Source organism: Ictidomys tridecemlineatus, chromosome 1 (assembly GCF_052094955.1).
Source record: "Ictidomys tridecemlineatus isolate mIctTri1 chromosome 1, mIctTri1.hap1, whole genome shotgun sequence".
NCBI classification, from domain to species: Eukaryota; Metazoa; Chordata; class Mammalia; order Rodentia; family Sciuridae; genus Ictidomys; species Ictidomys tridecemlineatus.
In genome coordinates, this window is record NC_135477.1 from 26,512,050 (window position 1) to 26,526,450 (window position 14,401).

General features: G+C 42.1%; 1 protein-coding gene across 7 annotated transcripts in view; it reads left to right on the forward strand.

The window, feature by feature from the left end:
- Sec31b (SEC31 homolog B, COPII component) overlaps positions 1-14,401 on the forward strand; it is a 32,520-nt gene that overhangs the window by 6,780 nt on the left and 11,339 nt on the right. For 3 of the 7 annotated variants that reach the window (XM_013362097.4, XM_078026324.1, XM_078026240.1), the window contains 13 exons: positions 3,119-3,314; positions 3,523-3,618; positions 4,597-4,740; positions 5,138-5,280; positions 6,728-6,827; positions 6,956-7,117; positions 7,677-7,811; positions 10,796-11,026; positions 11,998-12,072; positions 12,329-12,427; positions 12,891-12,990; positions 13,489-13,667; positions 13,895-14,021. In XM_013362097.4, coding sequence (XP_013217551.2) covers positions 3,119-3,314; positions 3,523-3,618; positions 4,597-4,740; positions 5,138-5,280; positions 6,728-6,827; positions 6,956-7,117; positions 7,677-7,811; positions 10,796-11,026; positions 11,998-12,072; positions 12,329-12,427; positions 12,891-12,990; positions 13,489-13,667; positions 13,895-14,021 — 1,787 coding nt within the window. The remainder of the gene's footprint in view (positions 1-3,118; positions 3,315-3,522; positions 3,619-4,596; positions 4,741-5,137; positions 5,281-6,727; positions 6,828-6,955; positions 7,118-7,676; positions 7,812-10,795; positions 11,027-11,997; positions 12,073-12,328; positions 12,428-12,890; positions 12,991-13,488; positions 13,668-13,894; positions 14,022-14,401) is intronic. The other 4 variants (XM_013362099.4, XM_021731906.3, XM_078026277.1 and 1 more) reach the window with 4 other exon arrangements.

The following is a 14,401-nucleotide window of genomic DNA, read 5'->3' on the forward strand; positions in this document are numbered from 1 at the left end:
ACACCAATTTGAGGTCTCACCAGCAATGTATGAGTGAGTGTACCTTTTCCCCCACATCCTCGCCAACATTTATTATTACTTGTATTTTGATAATTGCCATTCTGACTGGAGTGAGATGAAATCTCAGCATAGTTTTAATTTGCATTTCTCTAATTTCTAGAGATGTTGAACATATATTTGTTCAACCTAATTTCTACAGATGTTTTCATATATTTGTTGACCAATTCTTTTTTTTTCTTCTATGAAGTGCCAGTTCAGTTCCTTCACTGAAGATATTTCTAATCATAAGGTGCTAAATCTTAGTCGAAGATGAGCTTTAATGAGCTAAATCTTAGTCGAAGATGAGCTTTAATCGATATAGCATCCTGATCTCATAGGCCTCAGTTCTTTCTTTTCATTCTTGTCTCTTTCATCTTGCCTAAAGCTTCACCATGAGCTGGATGCTAGGGTTGTTTCTAATTTTATGAAATTCAATGTCTTCCCCTTTTGTTCTAAGCTGTATCTAGTACAATGGTTCTCAGCCATGGATGCTTATTGGAATCACTTGTGTGTGCTCCTGTTAAAAATGTAGTTTTGCGATCTTCGCCCCCTTTCCTTACAGCAGTAAGGAGTTCCCAAAATTAGAGGGGGGAATGAAGCCAGATTTAAAGTTAGGTAGTCAGTGTAGTTAGGTAAATCGGGTCTAATATCGAGTAAGATCCAAAATGGAGGCCATGTTGAGAATGAATTCCAGGAAAAGCAGAACTACTCTTGGAATGTTAATGAAGTCCGGGAAAAGCCCACGGCCCAGAGCCCATCCCAAAGAAATGTTACTGAAGATTACTTCTTTGCCCCGCCTGTGCCCCACACTTTAGGCCTTCCCACCTACATTTCATCACTGAAAGAACTATAAAAAGGGGAAACAACTGCACTTCCACGGATTCCATCTCTTGGGTCCCCTTCTTCCTCTGGGAGAAGTCTTTTCTGCTGTCCTTTATACTCTACTTTCTACTCTGAAAAAAAAATGTAGTTCTGATGTCTTGTCTCTGGACATTCTATTAATGAGGTCAGGTAGGAATCAATGAACCTATATTTTCTTTAGGAACCACCCATCATTCTGTAATACCATACGGTCTCCATTATTGTCATAATTTATTCACATTATCTTGGGAATCCCTTTTGCAGAGAAACTCTTATGTTTAAAGGTTCTCATCTTTTTATAGAAACTCTTTTTCCTATACCTTCTTCTTAAACCTCTCAGTTCCTTTTTCAGGATAAATTTCATCTTTTTTTTAACTTTATTTTTTAAAATATTCAAACTTATAGGAAGATTATAGAAGAGTATGATGAACAATCATGCTTTTCACTCAGAGACATCAGTTTTTAACATTTTGTCATATTTGGCCCCCCTCTCCCTTCGCTGCTGCCCCTCCTCCCCATGGTTATCTCTGGTTCTTGTTCATTTTCAGAACAGATTGTTGACACTACTTGAGCCCACAGAGTGATCAAGTCCCTCACCTTGCTTAATTTCACCCAGGTGTTCTCTATCATGATCTCTCCAGATGCCAGCTTCACCCTCACTAGTGAAGGGTTGAACAACAAAAATGTACTTTCTGCCTGCATACAGAAAGAAAAGCATTTTGTTATACTCTGTGTACTGCAACTCAGTCCCTCTGATGTTTTTTTTTTTTTTACCTTTATTTATTTATTGATATGTGGTGCTGAGGATCGAACCCAGGGCCTCAAATGTGCCAGGCGAGTGCTCTACAACCCCAGCCCCTGATGGCTTTTTCTCTGCTCCTGATGAGCTCCAGTCCTTGGATGACATGGAAGCCTCTTAAGCCAGTATGGACACATTCTTCTGTAAAGATCAGTACAGCCTTAGAAATCTGCCTTTCTGCTACCACCAATCTGCCTTTCTGGTGGTAGCAGATCTATCATTGTGTTAGCTCCACTGTTGAACTGGCGCTCAGTTCTGCACTCCTGATAGGTTGACTCTGCTTGAATGCCCAGCAAATAAATTCCTGCCCTATTGCCCCATTCAGTTTCTTTGCTGTTCCCAGGATGTGAGACTATTTCATGTAGCTATGGATCTAATGATATTTGGTGTGAAATCTTACTTTTCTAAAGGGCTGTGGAAATGTCCTTGGTTAGCAACTGTGTGGGTGAAACAGACTTTAGGGACTTCACATCCTTCCCTGTAGGTTTTACATGGGACCAAATTTGTCTGCAGAGGATCCAGGGTCTATTTCTTTTGTGCAAGACATTGGCACTGTCTTGTATCCTCAAAAGCATCCTCAGAAAGCAAGAAAAAGTGTTTCCCATCTGGAGCATTTAATGTTTCATGCACCCATTTCTCTATTGCTGGCCCATTGCAGCCATGTGGCAGCTCCAGTGGGCTAGCCATGTGGGAAAGGCATGGAGAGGAGAGGTTCTTGTGTCTTTTTCTCACAATTTGAGAGAAGAGGGAATAGCAGTTGTGGATCTAAGCAGTTATAGGAGAGTTGGGTCTTCCTCTCAGTGGGAGGCAGTACTTTGTGATATTAAGAGCTCAGGCTCTGGAATAAGATGGGCTGACTTTGAACTTTGATTCTGCCACTTCCTAATTAAAAAATGAGGGTGAAATTACTAGCATTATCTATAGAGAATTTACAACTTCTTTGAGCCTCAGTTTCCTTAGTTGAAAATGGAGATATTATTTATACCTTATAGATGACTTAGTAATACTAAGTCATCTAATATATGTAAAGCATTTAAAACAGTACCTGGTACATAATAAGTATTCAATAAATATCAGTTGCTGTGATTATTATCTGGCTATTTGAGTTATGAGGATTAAATAAAGTCATCTATTTGAAGTAGTAATCACAGGGCCTGTATAACCCCAACATTAACTTTAAAAAAAAATACTCCCATACAAAACAGAGGCAATGACTTCCTAATTTCTAGTATAATATAGGTGGAATATTTTTTTTCAGAGAAAGGGTAGGACAAATTAGAGGAGAGTTTCATTCTCTGTCTGAGAAATAAAGGAGGTGGGCAGGTCTCAGCTTGGGGTGCTAATGTCTTGATAAAAGGCAAAGGCTGCTTACTGAGATGGACCTAAGTTGGTGCTGATGCTGGTTCTTCTTCTTTATAGGTTTCACAAGCTGATCTGGGGAAGCTTTGACAATGGGCTTCTGGAAAGCTCCGGGGTTATTGCAGGTGGTGGAGACAATGGCATGCTTACTCTGTACAATGTGACCCACATCCTATCTTCTGGAAAGGATCCTGTGATTGCCCAGAGACAGAAGCACACAGGAGCTGTCAGAGCCCTTGACTTTAATCCTTTCCAGGTACTATAATTCAGTGATCAAACATGGCCAAGCCATGGAGCAACACATTTGAATGGAAACATTCACTTGTAGCCTCTGGGCTGTAACTCTGAACCCTTTCCAGGCTGCAGTGGAGGCTTTGGATATCCTAACTGTGGTCCTTTTCCCTCTTTCCTGCTCTCATCTGTTTCTCAGATAGTTTATCTCCACATGCATTTTATTCACACAGGGCAACCTGCTGGCCTCAGGGGCAAGTAATTCTGAAATATTCATTTGGGATTTGAATAACCTGAGTGTTCCAATGACCCCAGGATGTAAGTCACAGGTGAGGGGGGGGCTCTCTTTGCCTTGGGGCTATTAGGGTGTACAGCTGATCTTTCCAGGTAAAGTCTTGAATTCTGTAGTCAACCAGAGAACAGTAGATTTCAGACTTTACCACTGGAGGGCAATAAACTCCACAGACTAACATGCTATTGACCAGATAAGAGTTGGGATGAAGGGTGGTACAGGGGCTGTGTGTGGAATGGTTGGTTTGTGGTTATTAGCTGTTTTAAAGGTTTTTGGAATGAAGATGAAGGACAGGTGTAGCAAAAGACACTGAGAAAAGGAATGGAAGTGCTACTTGTTATAGTGTAGGTTTGGTGGGGTTGGGTAGGGCTGTGGGCTCAGCAGAAAGGGAGCAAAAGTAGGACCCTGGACATACCATTGTCCTTTTTTTGTGGTGAAGGTCAGCATTGTCTCTGTATATATCAGGATGCAGTCAGGATCTGGTATGTCTTCTGTCTCTGAGTGTGCCTCTCTGTCAATCTGTAACTTTGGGCCCATCTTTTTGCTTCCTGGCTTTTCTGTCTTACGCTTATAGTATCGTGAGGTAAGTTAAGTATGAACTTGATGGCATCTTATATCCTGCAAGTAGCATTGGATTTTGTTTTTGCCTCACTGTCTATGGGGGTCTTGGGTATCTACGTGTCCTTCCCTTTTCACCTTCCTATTTCTCTCCCTTCTGTTGTAGTAGATAAGAAGACTGTTTTTAAATCTTGCCTCTACCCTCTCAGGAGAAATTTGGGATAGGAGTAAAAACCAAGCATGTCTGTCATCCCCCAATCCCTACCTCATCCACTTCTATATCAGTACCTCAATGAATTTTCCTGGGAAAATTCAATTTCCAGTTCTCTGAGACTATCTTAGTTTGGGGAGCCCTCTGTCTATTCTTGGGCTTGTGGGTGGTTGGAAGAAGTGGAATAGCAGATAATATTTGGTTCAGGGAATAACAATCCTCCCACCTCCCCACACCCTGCCTCAGCAGCCCTTAGAAGACATCAAGGCACTCTCTTGGAACCGGCAAGTCCAGCACATTCTGTCTTCTGCTCATCCCAGTGGCAAGGCAGTTGTATGGGATCTCAGGAAGAATGAACCTATCATCAAAGTCAGTGATCATAGCAGCAGGGTGAGTAGTGGAGGCCAGAACATCATAGCAGCAGGGTGAGTAGCGGAGGCCAGAACATAGGCCTGGCTCTGGCTTCTCTTTTGCACCAAGCATTTGGAGCTGTTCTGCTCTAGGTCAGGGTTCTGCTTCAACTTTTAGACATGTGGATTCAGCACCTTTGTTGGTTTCTTATTAGGAATGAATGCTTGGGGAAGGTAAATAGAACTAATTTGGAAGCTTCTGCCCTTCCTTATTTATTCATGATTATCACTTATCTCCTGATGACTGTAGTGTTCCCAGTCACATAAAAGAAACATAAGACCTACCCTAAGAATGGTCCCATCCCTATTGGGCAGAAAAGAGTTTATAACACTAAGAGTCAGATTATGTCACCCATTGAGATCTGCTTTGTTCACAGATGCATTGCTCGGGCCTGGCCTGGCACCCAGACATAGCTACCCAGTTAGTGCTGTGCTCAGAAGATGACCGTCTCCCAGTGATTCAGTTGTGGGACTTACGTTTTGCCTCCTCACCCCTGAAGGTGCTAGAGAGCCACAGCAGGTAGCATCCCAAAACCCATCCACATCTTCTGTGGGATTGGAGGGGTCATAACTGACCTGGGTAGGAAGCAATGAATTGCCTCACGTTAGCTACCAAACATCCTTCCTGGCTTCAAAGCCATTGAGTGAACACATAGCTAGCACTAGCTCGAGTCATAACCAAGAGAAGTTTTTTAGATCCTGAGGTTATGGAGAAGAACCTGTGATTCCATCTAATTTATAGGGAGGGGGACAGGGATGGCATTATGAGAAATATTTGAATTGATGTTTAGTCCCTGTGTTTTCTATCACTATAACAAATACCTGAGATTATCAACTTACAAAGAGAAAAGTTACTTTATACTCATACTTTTGGAGATTTCAGTTCATGATCAATTAGCCCATTGTTTTCAGATCTATGGTGAGGCCATGAATCCATGGCAGGAGTGTCTGGTAAAGCAAAACCAGTCACCTAATGACTAGGGAGCAAAAAAGAAAGAAGAGGCCAGAGACCCATAATTCCATTTAGGGCACATACACACCCTCATGACCCAAGGACTTCTCAGTAGCCCCACTTCTTAAAGGTTTCACTATGTTGCAGTAGCACCTCTCTGGAGTCAAAGACTTTAGCCCATGGACCGTTGGGGCATACTTAAGATCCAAAGTATAGCAGCCCCCCTGGGAGAGTTCCTAGGCTCTGATCTAAAGGTAATATTCATTTTTCCTCATGCTGAGGTAACCTCCTCCAAGATTTCTCCTTTTTTTTTTTATATCATCTGTTTCCATTTTATTTTATTTTTTTATTATTATTTTTTTATTGGTTGTTCACAACATTACAAAGCTCTTGACATATCATATTTCATACATTAGATTGAAGTGGGTTATGAACTCCCAATTTTTACCCCAAATGCAGATTGCAGAATCACATCGGTTACACATCCACATTTTAACATAATGCCGTATTAGTAACTGTTGTATTCTGCTACCTTTAAGATTTCTCCTTAATAAAAACTATTTGGCTCCTGTCTATCTTGTGAAAGGTCTGGCCCTGAAGCAGTCCCACAGTCTATTCTTTCTAGCTAAAGGGACCTCTTGCCTTTATACCTCTTCGGGGACTTCTGAGGATTAGGTCTTCACTACCCTCTTTGGCTGAAAGCACTATAGGGATGAGTGTATATGTGATTCATACTGATTTTTGATCCTACTCTGGAGAAAAGCAGGCCATTTAGCAGTGATCTAGGGGAAGAAGGATTGTGCACCACGTAGGGTTCAGGCTCTGGAGTTTGACTTCATTCTGGCTGTACAGCTATCTGAAGGCTACTTAATTTTTCAAAGTCTTGTTTTCCTTATTTGTAAAATGAAATTAGACCACCCATGTTATAGAGCTGAAATTTATCTAAGATATATAAGGCACCTTGCCCATTGTAGATATTCCATAAATGCTAATTCATCTTTCTTTTCCTTTTTAGGGGAATTTTGTCAGTGTCATGGAGCCAAGCTGATGCTGAGCTGCTGCTCAGTAGTTCCAAGGACAACCAGATCTTGTGCTGGAACCTTGGGAACACTGAGGTAGGTTGGTTCTCCTATGGGTGTGCTGGGATGGAGACAAGATGGTTAGAGGAATCCCAACTATGAGCTTATGTGCTTTGGGTTTCCTGGACTATATGGTCCCTAATGGTTGTGTTCCCTCCTGTTAGGTGGTATATAAGCTACCCACACAGAGCAGCTGGTGCTTAGATGTTCAATGGTGCCCTCGGAACCCTCCAGTGTTCTCTGCTGCCTCCTTTGATGGCTGGATCAGTTTGTACTCTGTCATGGGTAGGAGCTGGGAAGTCCAACACATGGTACAGGCTGACAAGGTTTGAAGGGCTTGGTGGAGAGTGATGAAGGGAAGGGGCTATCTTTGTATCTTTTGGGGGAGAAAGAAGGACACATGGCCTGGAAAGAAGTGGGGGCTATTAGAGATGGGCAGACCAGAGTCCTGGATTTGGGAGGGCAGCACCTTGCTTCAGTGCCCATCTTCCTGGGATGGTATGTTTCTGCTACAATATAAAGGAGACTTTCACCTTGATTCTTGTTTTTGGATGTTCCCCTGAATATTTTAGGTATATTAAACCCCAGTGCTGGGACCATTATCTCAGGCATATGGACTGTTTTATACTTCCCTTTCTCCTATAGATCCATTTTTTCATACTCCATTATAGACTTTGAACATAGTAGGCTTTCTAATAGCCTACTGTGTGGGAGTCTCACCCTCACTTCCAGTTCCATCCCCATCCTCATCCCTTGGAACATGAGAATCTGGCTTTTTTAGGTTAAATTGGGTGTCTCAAAGTTCCTCCCAAAATGGAGTTTGTAGATGGAGTTCCTGGCTAAACTGCCACTTCAAGCAGATGATGCAGATGTCTTTCCCCCTAGATCTCCTCTTCCTTCAGCAAAGGCCAGCCTCTTCCACCATTGCAGGTACCAGAGCATGTGGCCCAAGCATCATTGATACCTCCCTTGAAAAAGCCCCCAAAATGGATTAGAAGGCCATCAGGTGTTTCATTTGCTGTAAGTGTCATGGGTATATGGTGTGGTTGTATATGTGGAGCCTTGCATGTGCCCAGCAAGGAGTGAAGTTCAGTAGGAGGTTTATTCCCACTGCCCCTGTCTCAGTTATTCTAGTTTCTCTCTCTACTCGTCAACCATTCTGAACCCTGCTTTCTGTGTCTAAAAACAATTGATTGTTTTAGACCTCTTGGTTACAGAGAATGGCCTAAAATTCCACTTGAGATTTCCCTAACACTTACATATTTGAACTGATGAAAAGTACAAAGAAGGAAAGAACATAGGTTCCAGTTACATGTGACTCCTTTCTGTTCCATTAATAACTCCTCAGCTCCCTTGCCTCTGCTGGTACCTTACCCTACGGAGCCCATTGAATCCTCCTGTGGCCTTTCCAGGCCACCCACTTACATACCATCTCCTCCATGATGCCTGACTTTTTTTTTTTTGGTATCAGGGATTGAATTCGGGGTCACTTAGCCACTGAGCCACTTTCCCAGCCTTTATTTTTTATATCTTATTTTGAAATAGGGTCTTTTTAAAGTTGTTCATTGCCTCACTTAGTTTCTGAGGCTGGTTTTGAACCTGTGACAAGACGCCTGACTTTAACCCTAGTGAAACTTGACCTCCCTTTTGTATTCCCGACTTATGTTCTAACTGTACTAAAGTTATTCGTATACTTTTCTGGAGGCCTTCTAAGTAATTGAGTCCATAAGGGTAGGGACCATATCTTGTTCATTTTTATATTCCAAAAGCAGTGCTCCTCAAATTTTCATGTATATAAAAATCACGCGAGGATCTTATTAAAATTCAAATTGTGGCTTGTTTGGTCTTGGGTAGAGCCCAAGATTCTGATTTTCTAACAGATTCTTAGGTGATGTTCTTGCTGCTGGTCTAAGGATCAACTCTTTGAGTAGCAAGGCCCTGAAGCATCCAGCACAATGCTTTAAATAAAATATCAGATTTGAGTTGAAAACATATATATAAAAATAAAGGTTCAGGGGCAGGGGTTGTTGCTCAATGTAGAGTGCTTACCTAGTCCGTGTGAGGCACTGGGTTTGATCCTCAGCACCACATAAAAACAATTAAAGGTATTGTGTCCATCTACAACTAATACTTTTTTAAAAATAGAGGTTCATGTTTTTAGAGCCAACAACTTAATTAGGAAGGTAAGATGCAGACCCTCAAGCAGCAGTGAGCTTAAAGAAAAAAAAAAGGAGGTAGGTAGTGAGATGAAGAATTCTGGGGTCAGGAAGCCTGAATTCTTACCATAGCTCCATCATTTATTAGCTGGGTATCCTTGAATAAGTCACTTAACCTTTCAAGACTATAGTGTTTTGTTTTGTTTTGCTACTGGGATTGAACCCACTGGTTCTGTACCACTGAGCTATATCCTTAGCCCTTTTAATTTTATTTTGAGAGAAGGTCTTACTAAGTTTCCAAAGCTGATCTCAAACTTGAGATTCTCCTGCCTCAGCCTCCCAAGTAGCTGAGATTATAAGTGTGTACCACTGCACCCAGAAGACATCAGTGTTTGTTATCTATAAAACAGGGATAGTACCTGCCAAGCTTAAGTTAGTGACTTGTCATGAACTTCAGATGAAAACCATGTAAGCACCTTATGAAATTGTCAAGTACTATGAAAATCGAAATGGTCTGATGTAATGGTTTTGTTGAGTTCTAAGCTGTGGTGCAGAATTTGTGCTATAGGAATCCAGAGAGAAAATAATTCTGACTGGAAAATTCACTGAGGGTGTGAGTTTTTGGAAAGGAAATAATGAACAGGGAGTAAAGCTGTAGTTGTCAATCTTGGCTACACATTGAAATAACCTGAAGCTTTAAAAAATACTGATGCTTGCCCCTTCCTTCACACACCAAGTTTCTGATATTATTGTCTGGGTTAGAGTCTGGCGACACTGGATAGCTCTCCAAGGTAGTTTTAATATGCAATCAAGGTTGAGAACTCCTAAAGCAAGGGAGTTGCTACACTCCTATTTTGTGCCAGGTGTTTTATGTCAAGTATCAAATTTGGCAAGATGGATGCTGCAGGTAGAGGTGGTACTGTGTGTCAAGGCACAGAAGTAGGGATGAACTGGGCATTTTGGTGATGTGGAGTGATCATATAAATGAACAGAGAGAAAGCAATGCTGGGAAAGGCAAGTTCGACCCTGGCTTTTTGAGATTTTGATCACATTAGAAAGAGCAATGTAAGTGTTTTCTTGAGGCCTGTGAAGCCATTACCATCTCCTAAGTAGCAAAGGTGATACATGAAGGGAAGGGATGGGAATCAGATTAGGAAAGAGAGTGGAAAGAATTGGACATAACTTTTCTTTGTTCATATATGAATACATGACCAGTGAAGCTCCACATCATGTACAACCACAAGAATAGAATCCTAATTAGAATAATTTTATACTTCATGTACATATAATATGTCAAAATACACTCTACTGTCATATATATCTAAGAAGAACAAATACTTTAAAAAGAAAGAGGAATGAAGAAAAAATATAAAATCAATATGTTAAAGAGAAAAACAAACAAAACAGGTGGTACACCAATAGGGGAGGATCTGAGATTTGGGTTGGAGGAGGAAAAAAACAAAACTAAGGGCTAGCAAACTCCTCCGGTAATCTAAGTGTGTCAGTACTGAGAGTAGGACCTGGTGGGGGAGCTTGGCTGCAGTGGGTATGAAGACTATGAAATGCCAAGGTATTTAGGCCAGGTGCCTGGGAGAGTGGTGGTGCCAGGATGGGGGAGGATGAGCACCAAATAGTGACGTTTTAAACAGGTGGAATCAAAAATGCAAGAAGTGGTTTTGGTATGAGATACGTTTAATACTCAATTCCTCATCCTATTCCATTCCCAGGGGCTCTCTTTTATTATTTTCCTGCCCTAGGGTAAATCAATAGCCTTTCCTATGATCCTGACATGGTGTTAGTTTTTGGCATGAAGGTATAACCTTTGACTTTCTTACTTTTTCTCACCAGTTTGGGGGGAAGCTGGTCACTTTTGGCCTTTCCAGTACCCCTGCCCAGGAGTTGCCACAGCCTTGTTCCCGCCTTGTCTTCATCAGTCAAGTCATTACAGAATCTGAATTCCTGATGAGGTCACTTGAGCTTCAGGAGGCCTTGGGATCAGGAAATCTCATGAAATATTGTCAGAACAAGAGCCAGCAGGCTTTGCTGCCATGTGAAAAGATGCTCTGGCAGTTCCTGAAGGTAGGAAACTTGAAGGCTGGCCGCTCATCAGTGCTTCCCTAAAGCCTGGAACTCCAGCTTCTATCAACTCCAGGAGATGCACTACCACACTGTGGTCCAGATTGCAGAGGCCTAATCCCCTGGGTTTTTCCTGTGTCCTCTAGACACAGAATCTTCACCCTGTATGAGAGGCTTAGAAGCCACTTGTGAAGATGGGGAGTGTAAGAGATGTCTTCCTTGATTGCTGCTATTGCTGATGCTCAGGATACTTTATCAGAGCCAAGGAAAGTTTTCACAGAATCATGCCAAATGCATTGGAGTTGATGGGGAGGATGGAGAAAAAGAAGGAAGGGAAGAAGTTTAGCTGGAAGGATGCATCATCATAAGTAGGCTTTGAGTTTGTTTCAGATAACCCAAGGGAAGTCCTTTTGGTGGGCCTCAGGGTGCAGGTGCCACTCTGGAGGCATGGATTCAGTTCTAGTTCTCATTTAAAGTCAAGTTGCACCAGGAAGAGTACTACATCTGTCAAAAGAAATGAGCAATTGAGAAGTCTGAAGGAAGAAAGGGAAGTAGCTGGCTGACTTAGAATCTTTGGGATTCTAAGAGGATGAAAAAAAAATAGAACAGGGCTGTCCAGGGGGTCTGTGAGAAATTTGGGGTCTATGCATCAGACATACTAGAGCTTTATGAAAGTATACATCAGGACCTGGGAGAGAGGAAAGAATTTGAGAGAGATGTAGGAAGAAAGAGTAAGAAATGATGTAGGATACAAGCTGTAGGAATGGCAGAATGGGAAAGAGAACAGAAGTAATCAGGAAGTCAGTCTTTGTACTGCTGAGCAAGAAGAAGAAAAAGAGAAAGGTAGCTTTTCTGAGGGCACTATGATAGAAATATATTTGAGGGCACACTGGCTCAGCTATTTAGCTTGGTGCAGGAGGAGGGTCATTCACATTCATTTGGTAGAGACTTTTCTGTTATTCTCTGTTCCTTAGGTGACTTTAGAGCAAGACTCAAGAATAAAATTCCTAAAGCTTTTAGGATACAATAAAGATGAGCTTCTAGAGAAGGTAAGCTACTCTTCACATCTGAAACATGGACTTAATGCAGAGAACAAGAGAATTCTGCCAGAGAAAGCCATCTCAGAATACTACTTTATGGGCTTAAGTAATACATAAATGAGAATTTTACTTCTTGCATTTAGGCTTTTTCCCTGGAAGGTAGTTGAAGGATCTTAGTTCAGTTAATGGAGCATGGAGGTGGGAAGAGAACTTCAGCCTTGTTTGAACTAGAAAGTGTAGTATTAAATTAGATCTCTCTCTGCAGGTGACCACATGGTTGAAGAGGGACTTGGGGCCAGCAGAGAGCCCTCAGCCCAAGAAAGATAACTTTAACAGTAACAGACAACAAGTCTTCTGCAGCCAGGTATGATAAAATCCCAGCCAACCTTACCTGGTCTAGTATAGGGCACCAGTCTCTAGAGTATCTTCTATACTGGCACTTTGCTGTGCTCTCAATAAGGTGCTTAATTTCTGTAAAAATCTTCAAACTCCCAACTCTTTTGGAACCAGAATAAGACACAGAGTCCATAAGCTTTGGGGTTGGAAATGGAGCTGTGTCTGAATCAGCTCTTCTCAAATCTTACTGGTTAATTTTTTAGTTTTTAGTATTATCTTACCCAAATAGTAACCATACATAGTGATACAGGCCTGTAATTCCAGCTACTCAGGAAACTGAGGCAGGAAGATTGCAAGTTCAAGTCCAACCTGGGCAACTTAGTGAGACCCTGTCTCAAAATAGAACATTAAAAGGACTGAGGATATAGCTCAGTGGTAAAGAACCTCTGGGTTTATTTCCTATGTAGTCACCTCTATCCTTCCTTACACAGGCCTCCAAACATACTACAGAGGATGCCTCTGTATCCTCAGCCTTCTTTGATGAGCTGGTTCCTCAGAATATGACCCCATGGGAGATCCCCATCACAGAAGGTACCATTGCCTTAAAGAAGAGAAAATCTCTGCTTGGGAGCAGGTGGGCTCGGAGTTCTTGGACTTGAGATAGTCCTTTTTTTGTCTCCTGCTTCTTTCCCACCATCTTAAATATTGGCAAGTATCTTACTAGTTAGAGCTCTCTCTGGTTATATTTTTATGGATGATTTCCTGTAGAAAATCTTCTACTAAGATATTTTTTACTATTCTTATATCTTTTTTTTGAAAAGGCCTTGCAACTTTCCATGCTGAGCAAGCACACATGATAACCCATGATCTTGCCACATTAAGTCCCCTGCCTTGTCTTGAATCTTGTCTTTAGAGACCTGTCACCCCTGGATACCTCACTACATATTATTGCTAAGGAATGAAACTTGAGGGTTTTCTTGGGAGCAAGGAAAGCTGAATGGGATAGAGACAAGAGAGGGTGTGCTGTAGACCCTGCAGTGGACAGGAAGTGAGGGCAGGCTAATGTGGAGGGGATGCCTCTATCTGCAGACACTGATGGACTCCTGAGCCAGGCCCTGCTGCTTGGGGAACTGAGTTCTGCTGTGGAGCTGTGTCTGAAGGAAGAGCGTTTTGCTGATGCTATCATCTTGGCTCAGGCTGGGGGCACAGATCTGTTGAAACGGACACAGGAGCGCTATTTGGCCAAGAGGCAAACCAAAATTTCCTCGGTAATTGTTTATCATGCAGAGAAGAAGGAAAGAGATTACTGGACCTTGTCAGGTGGAGGCTTACACCTTGGGACTGGTGTTTAGAGTACTCTAATTACCCTTACCCTACTCAATTCTCTAACAAGAGGCCTGCTCATGAGTGTGTCTCTTAGTACATCTTTATGTGTGAGACTGCTGCCCATGTGGATGGATGGCTGAGAGCCTCCTTCTTTCTCATCCTATTATAGCTTCTATCCTGTGTTGTGCAGAAGAACTGGAAGGATCTGGTGTGTGCCTGTAGCCTGAGGAACTGGAGAGAGGCACTGGCCTTATTGTTAACATACTCAGGGCCAGAGAAATTCCCTGAGCTCTGTGGTAGGTGTGGTCCTAGCTTTGGGATAAGCACTATGGCTTCAGCATGGAGTTAATGGACATAAGTAAGGAGGAGGCAAAGAAGCAGCCTGAACTCTGGGAGGCCAGACTGTACTGTTAGAGCCAGGGTCTGGCTCAGCCAAAAAGCATGGATAGCAGTTCATGTCCCTATTTCCAGTAGGGATCATTTATTTTTCTGTTTTACTTTTGTGTGTCACATCTTAATGTGAGAGCTTTGCCTTTCACCAGAGGGCAAGGTTAGCCTTAGTGTAATCTTAAAACCAGGTAGCTACTTGTTTCCATAGCTCATGATCCTCTACTTATTTCCAAACAGAAGAGAGGAGCAGCATAGGAAAGCTGTGTCATTAATGAAATCTGTATCT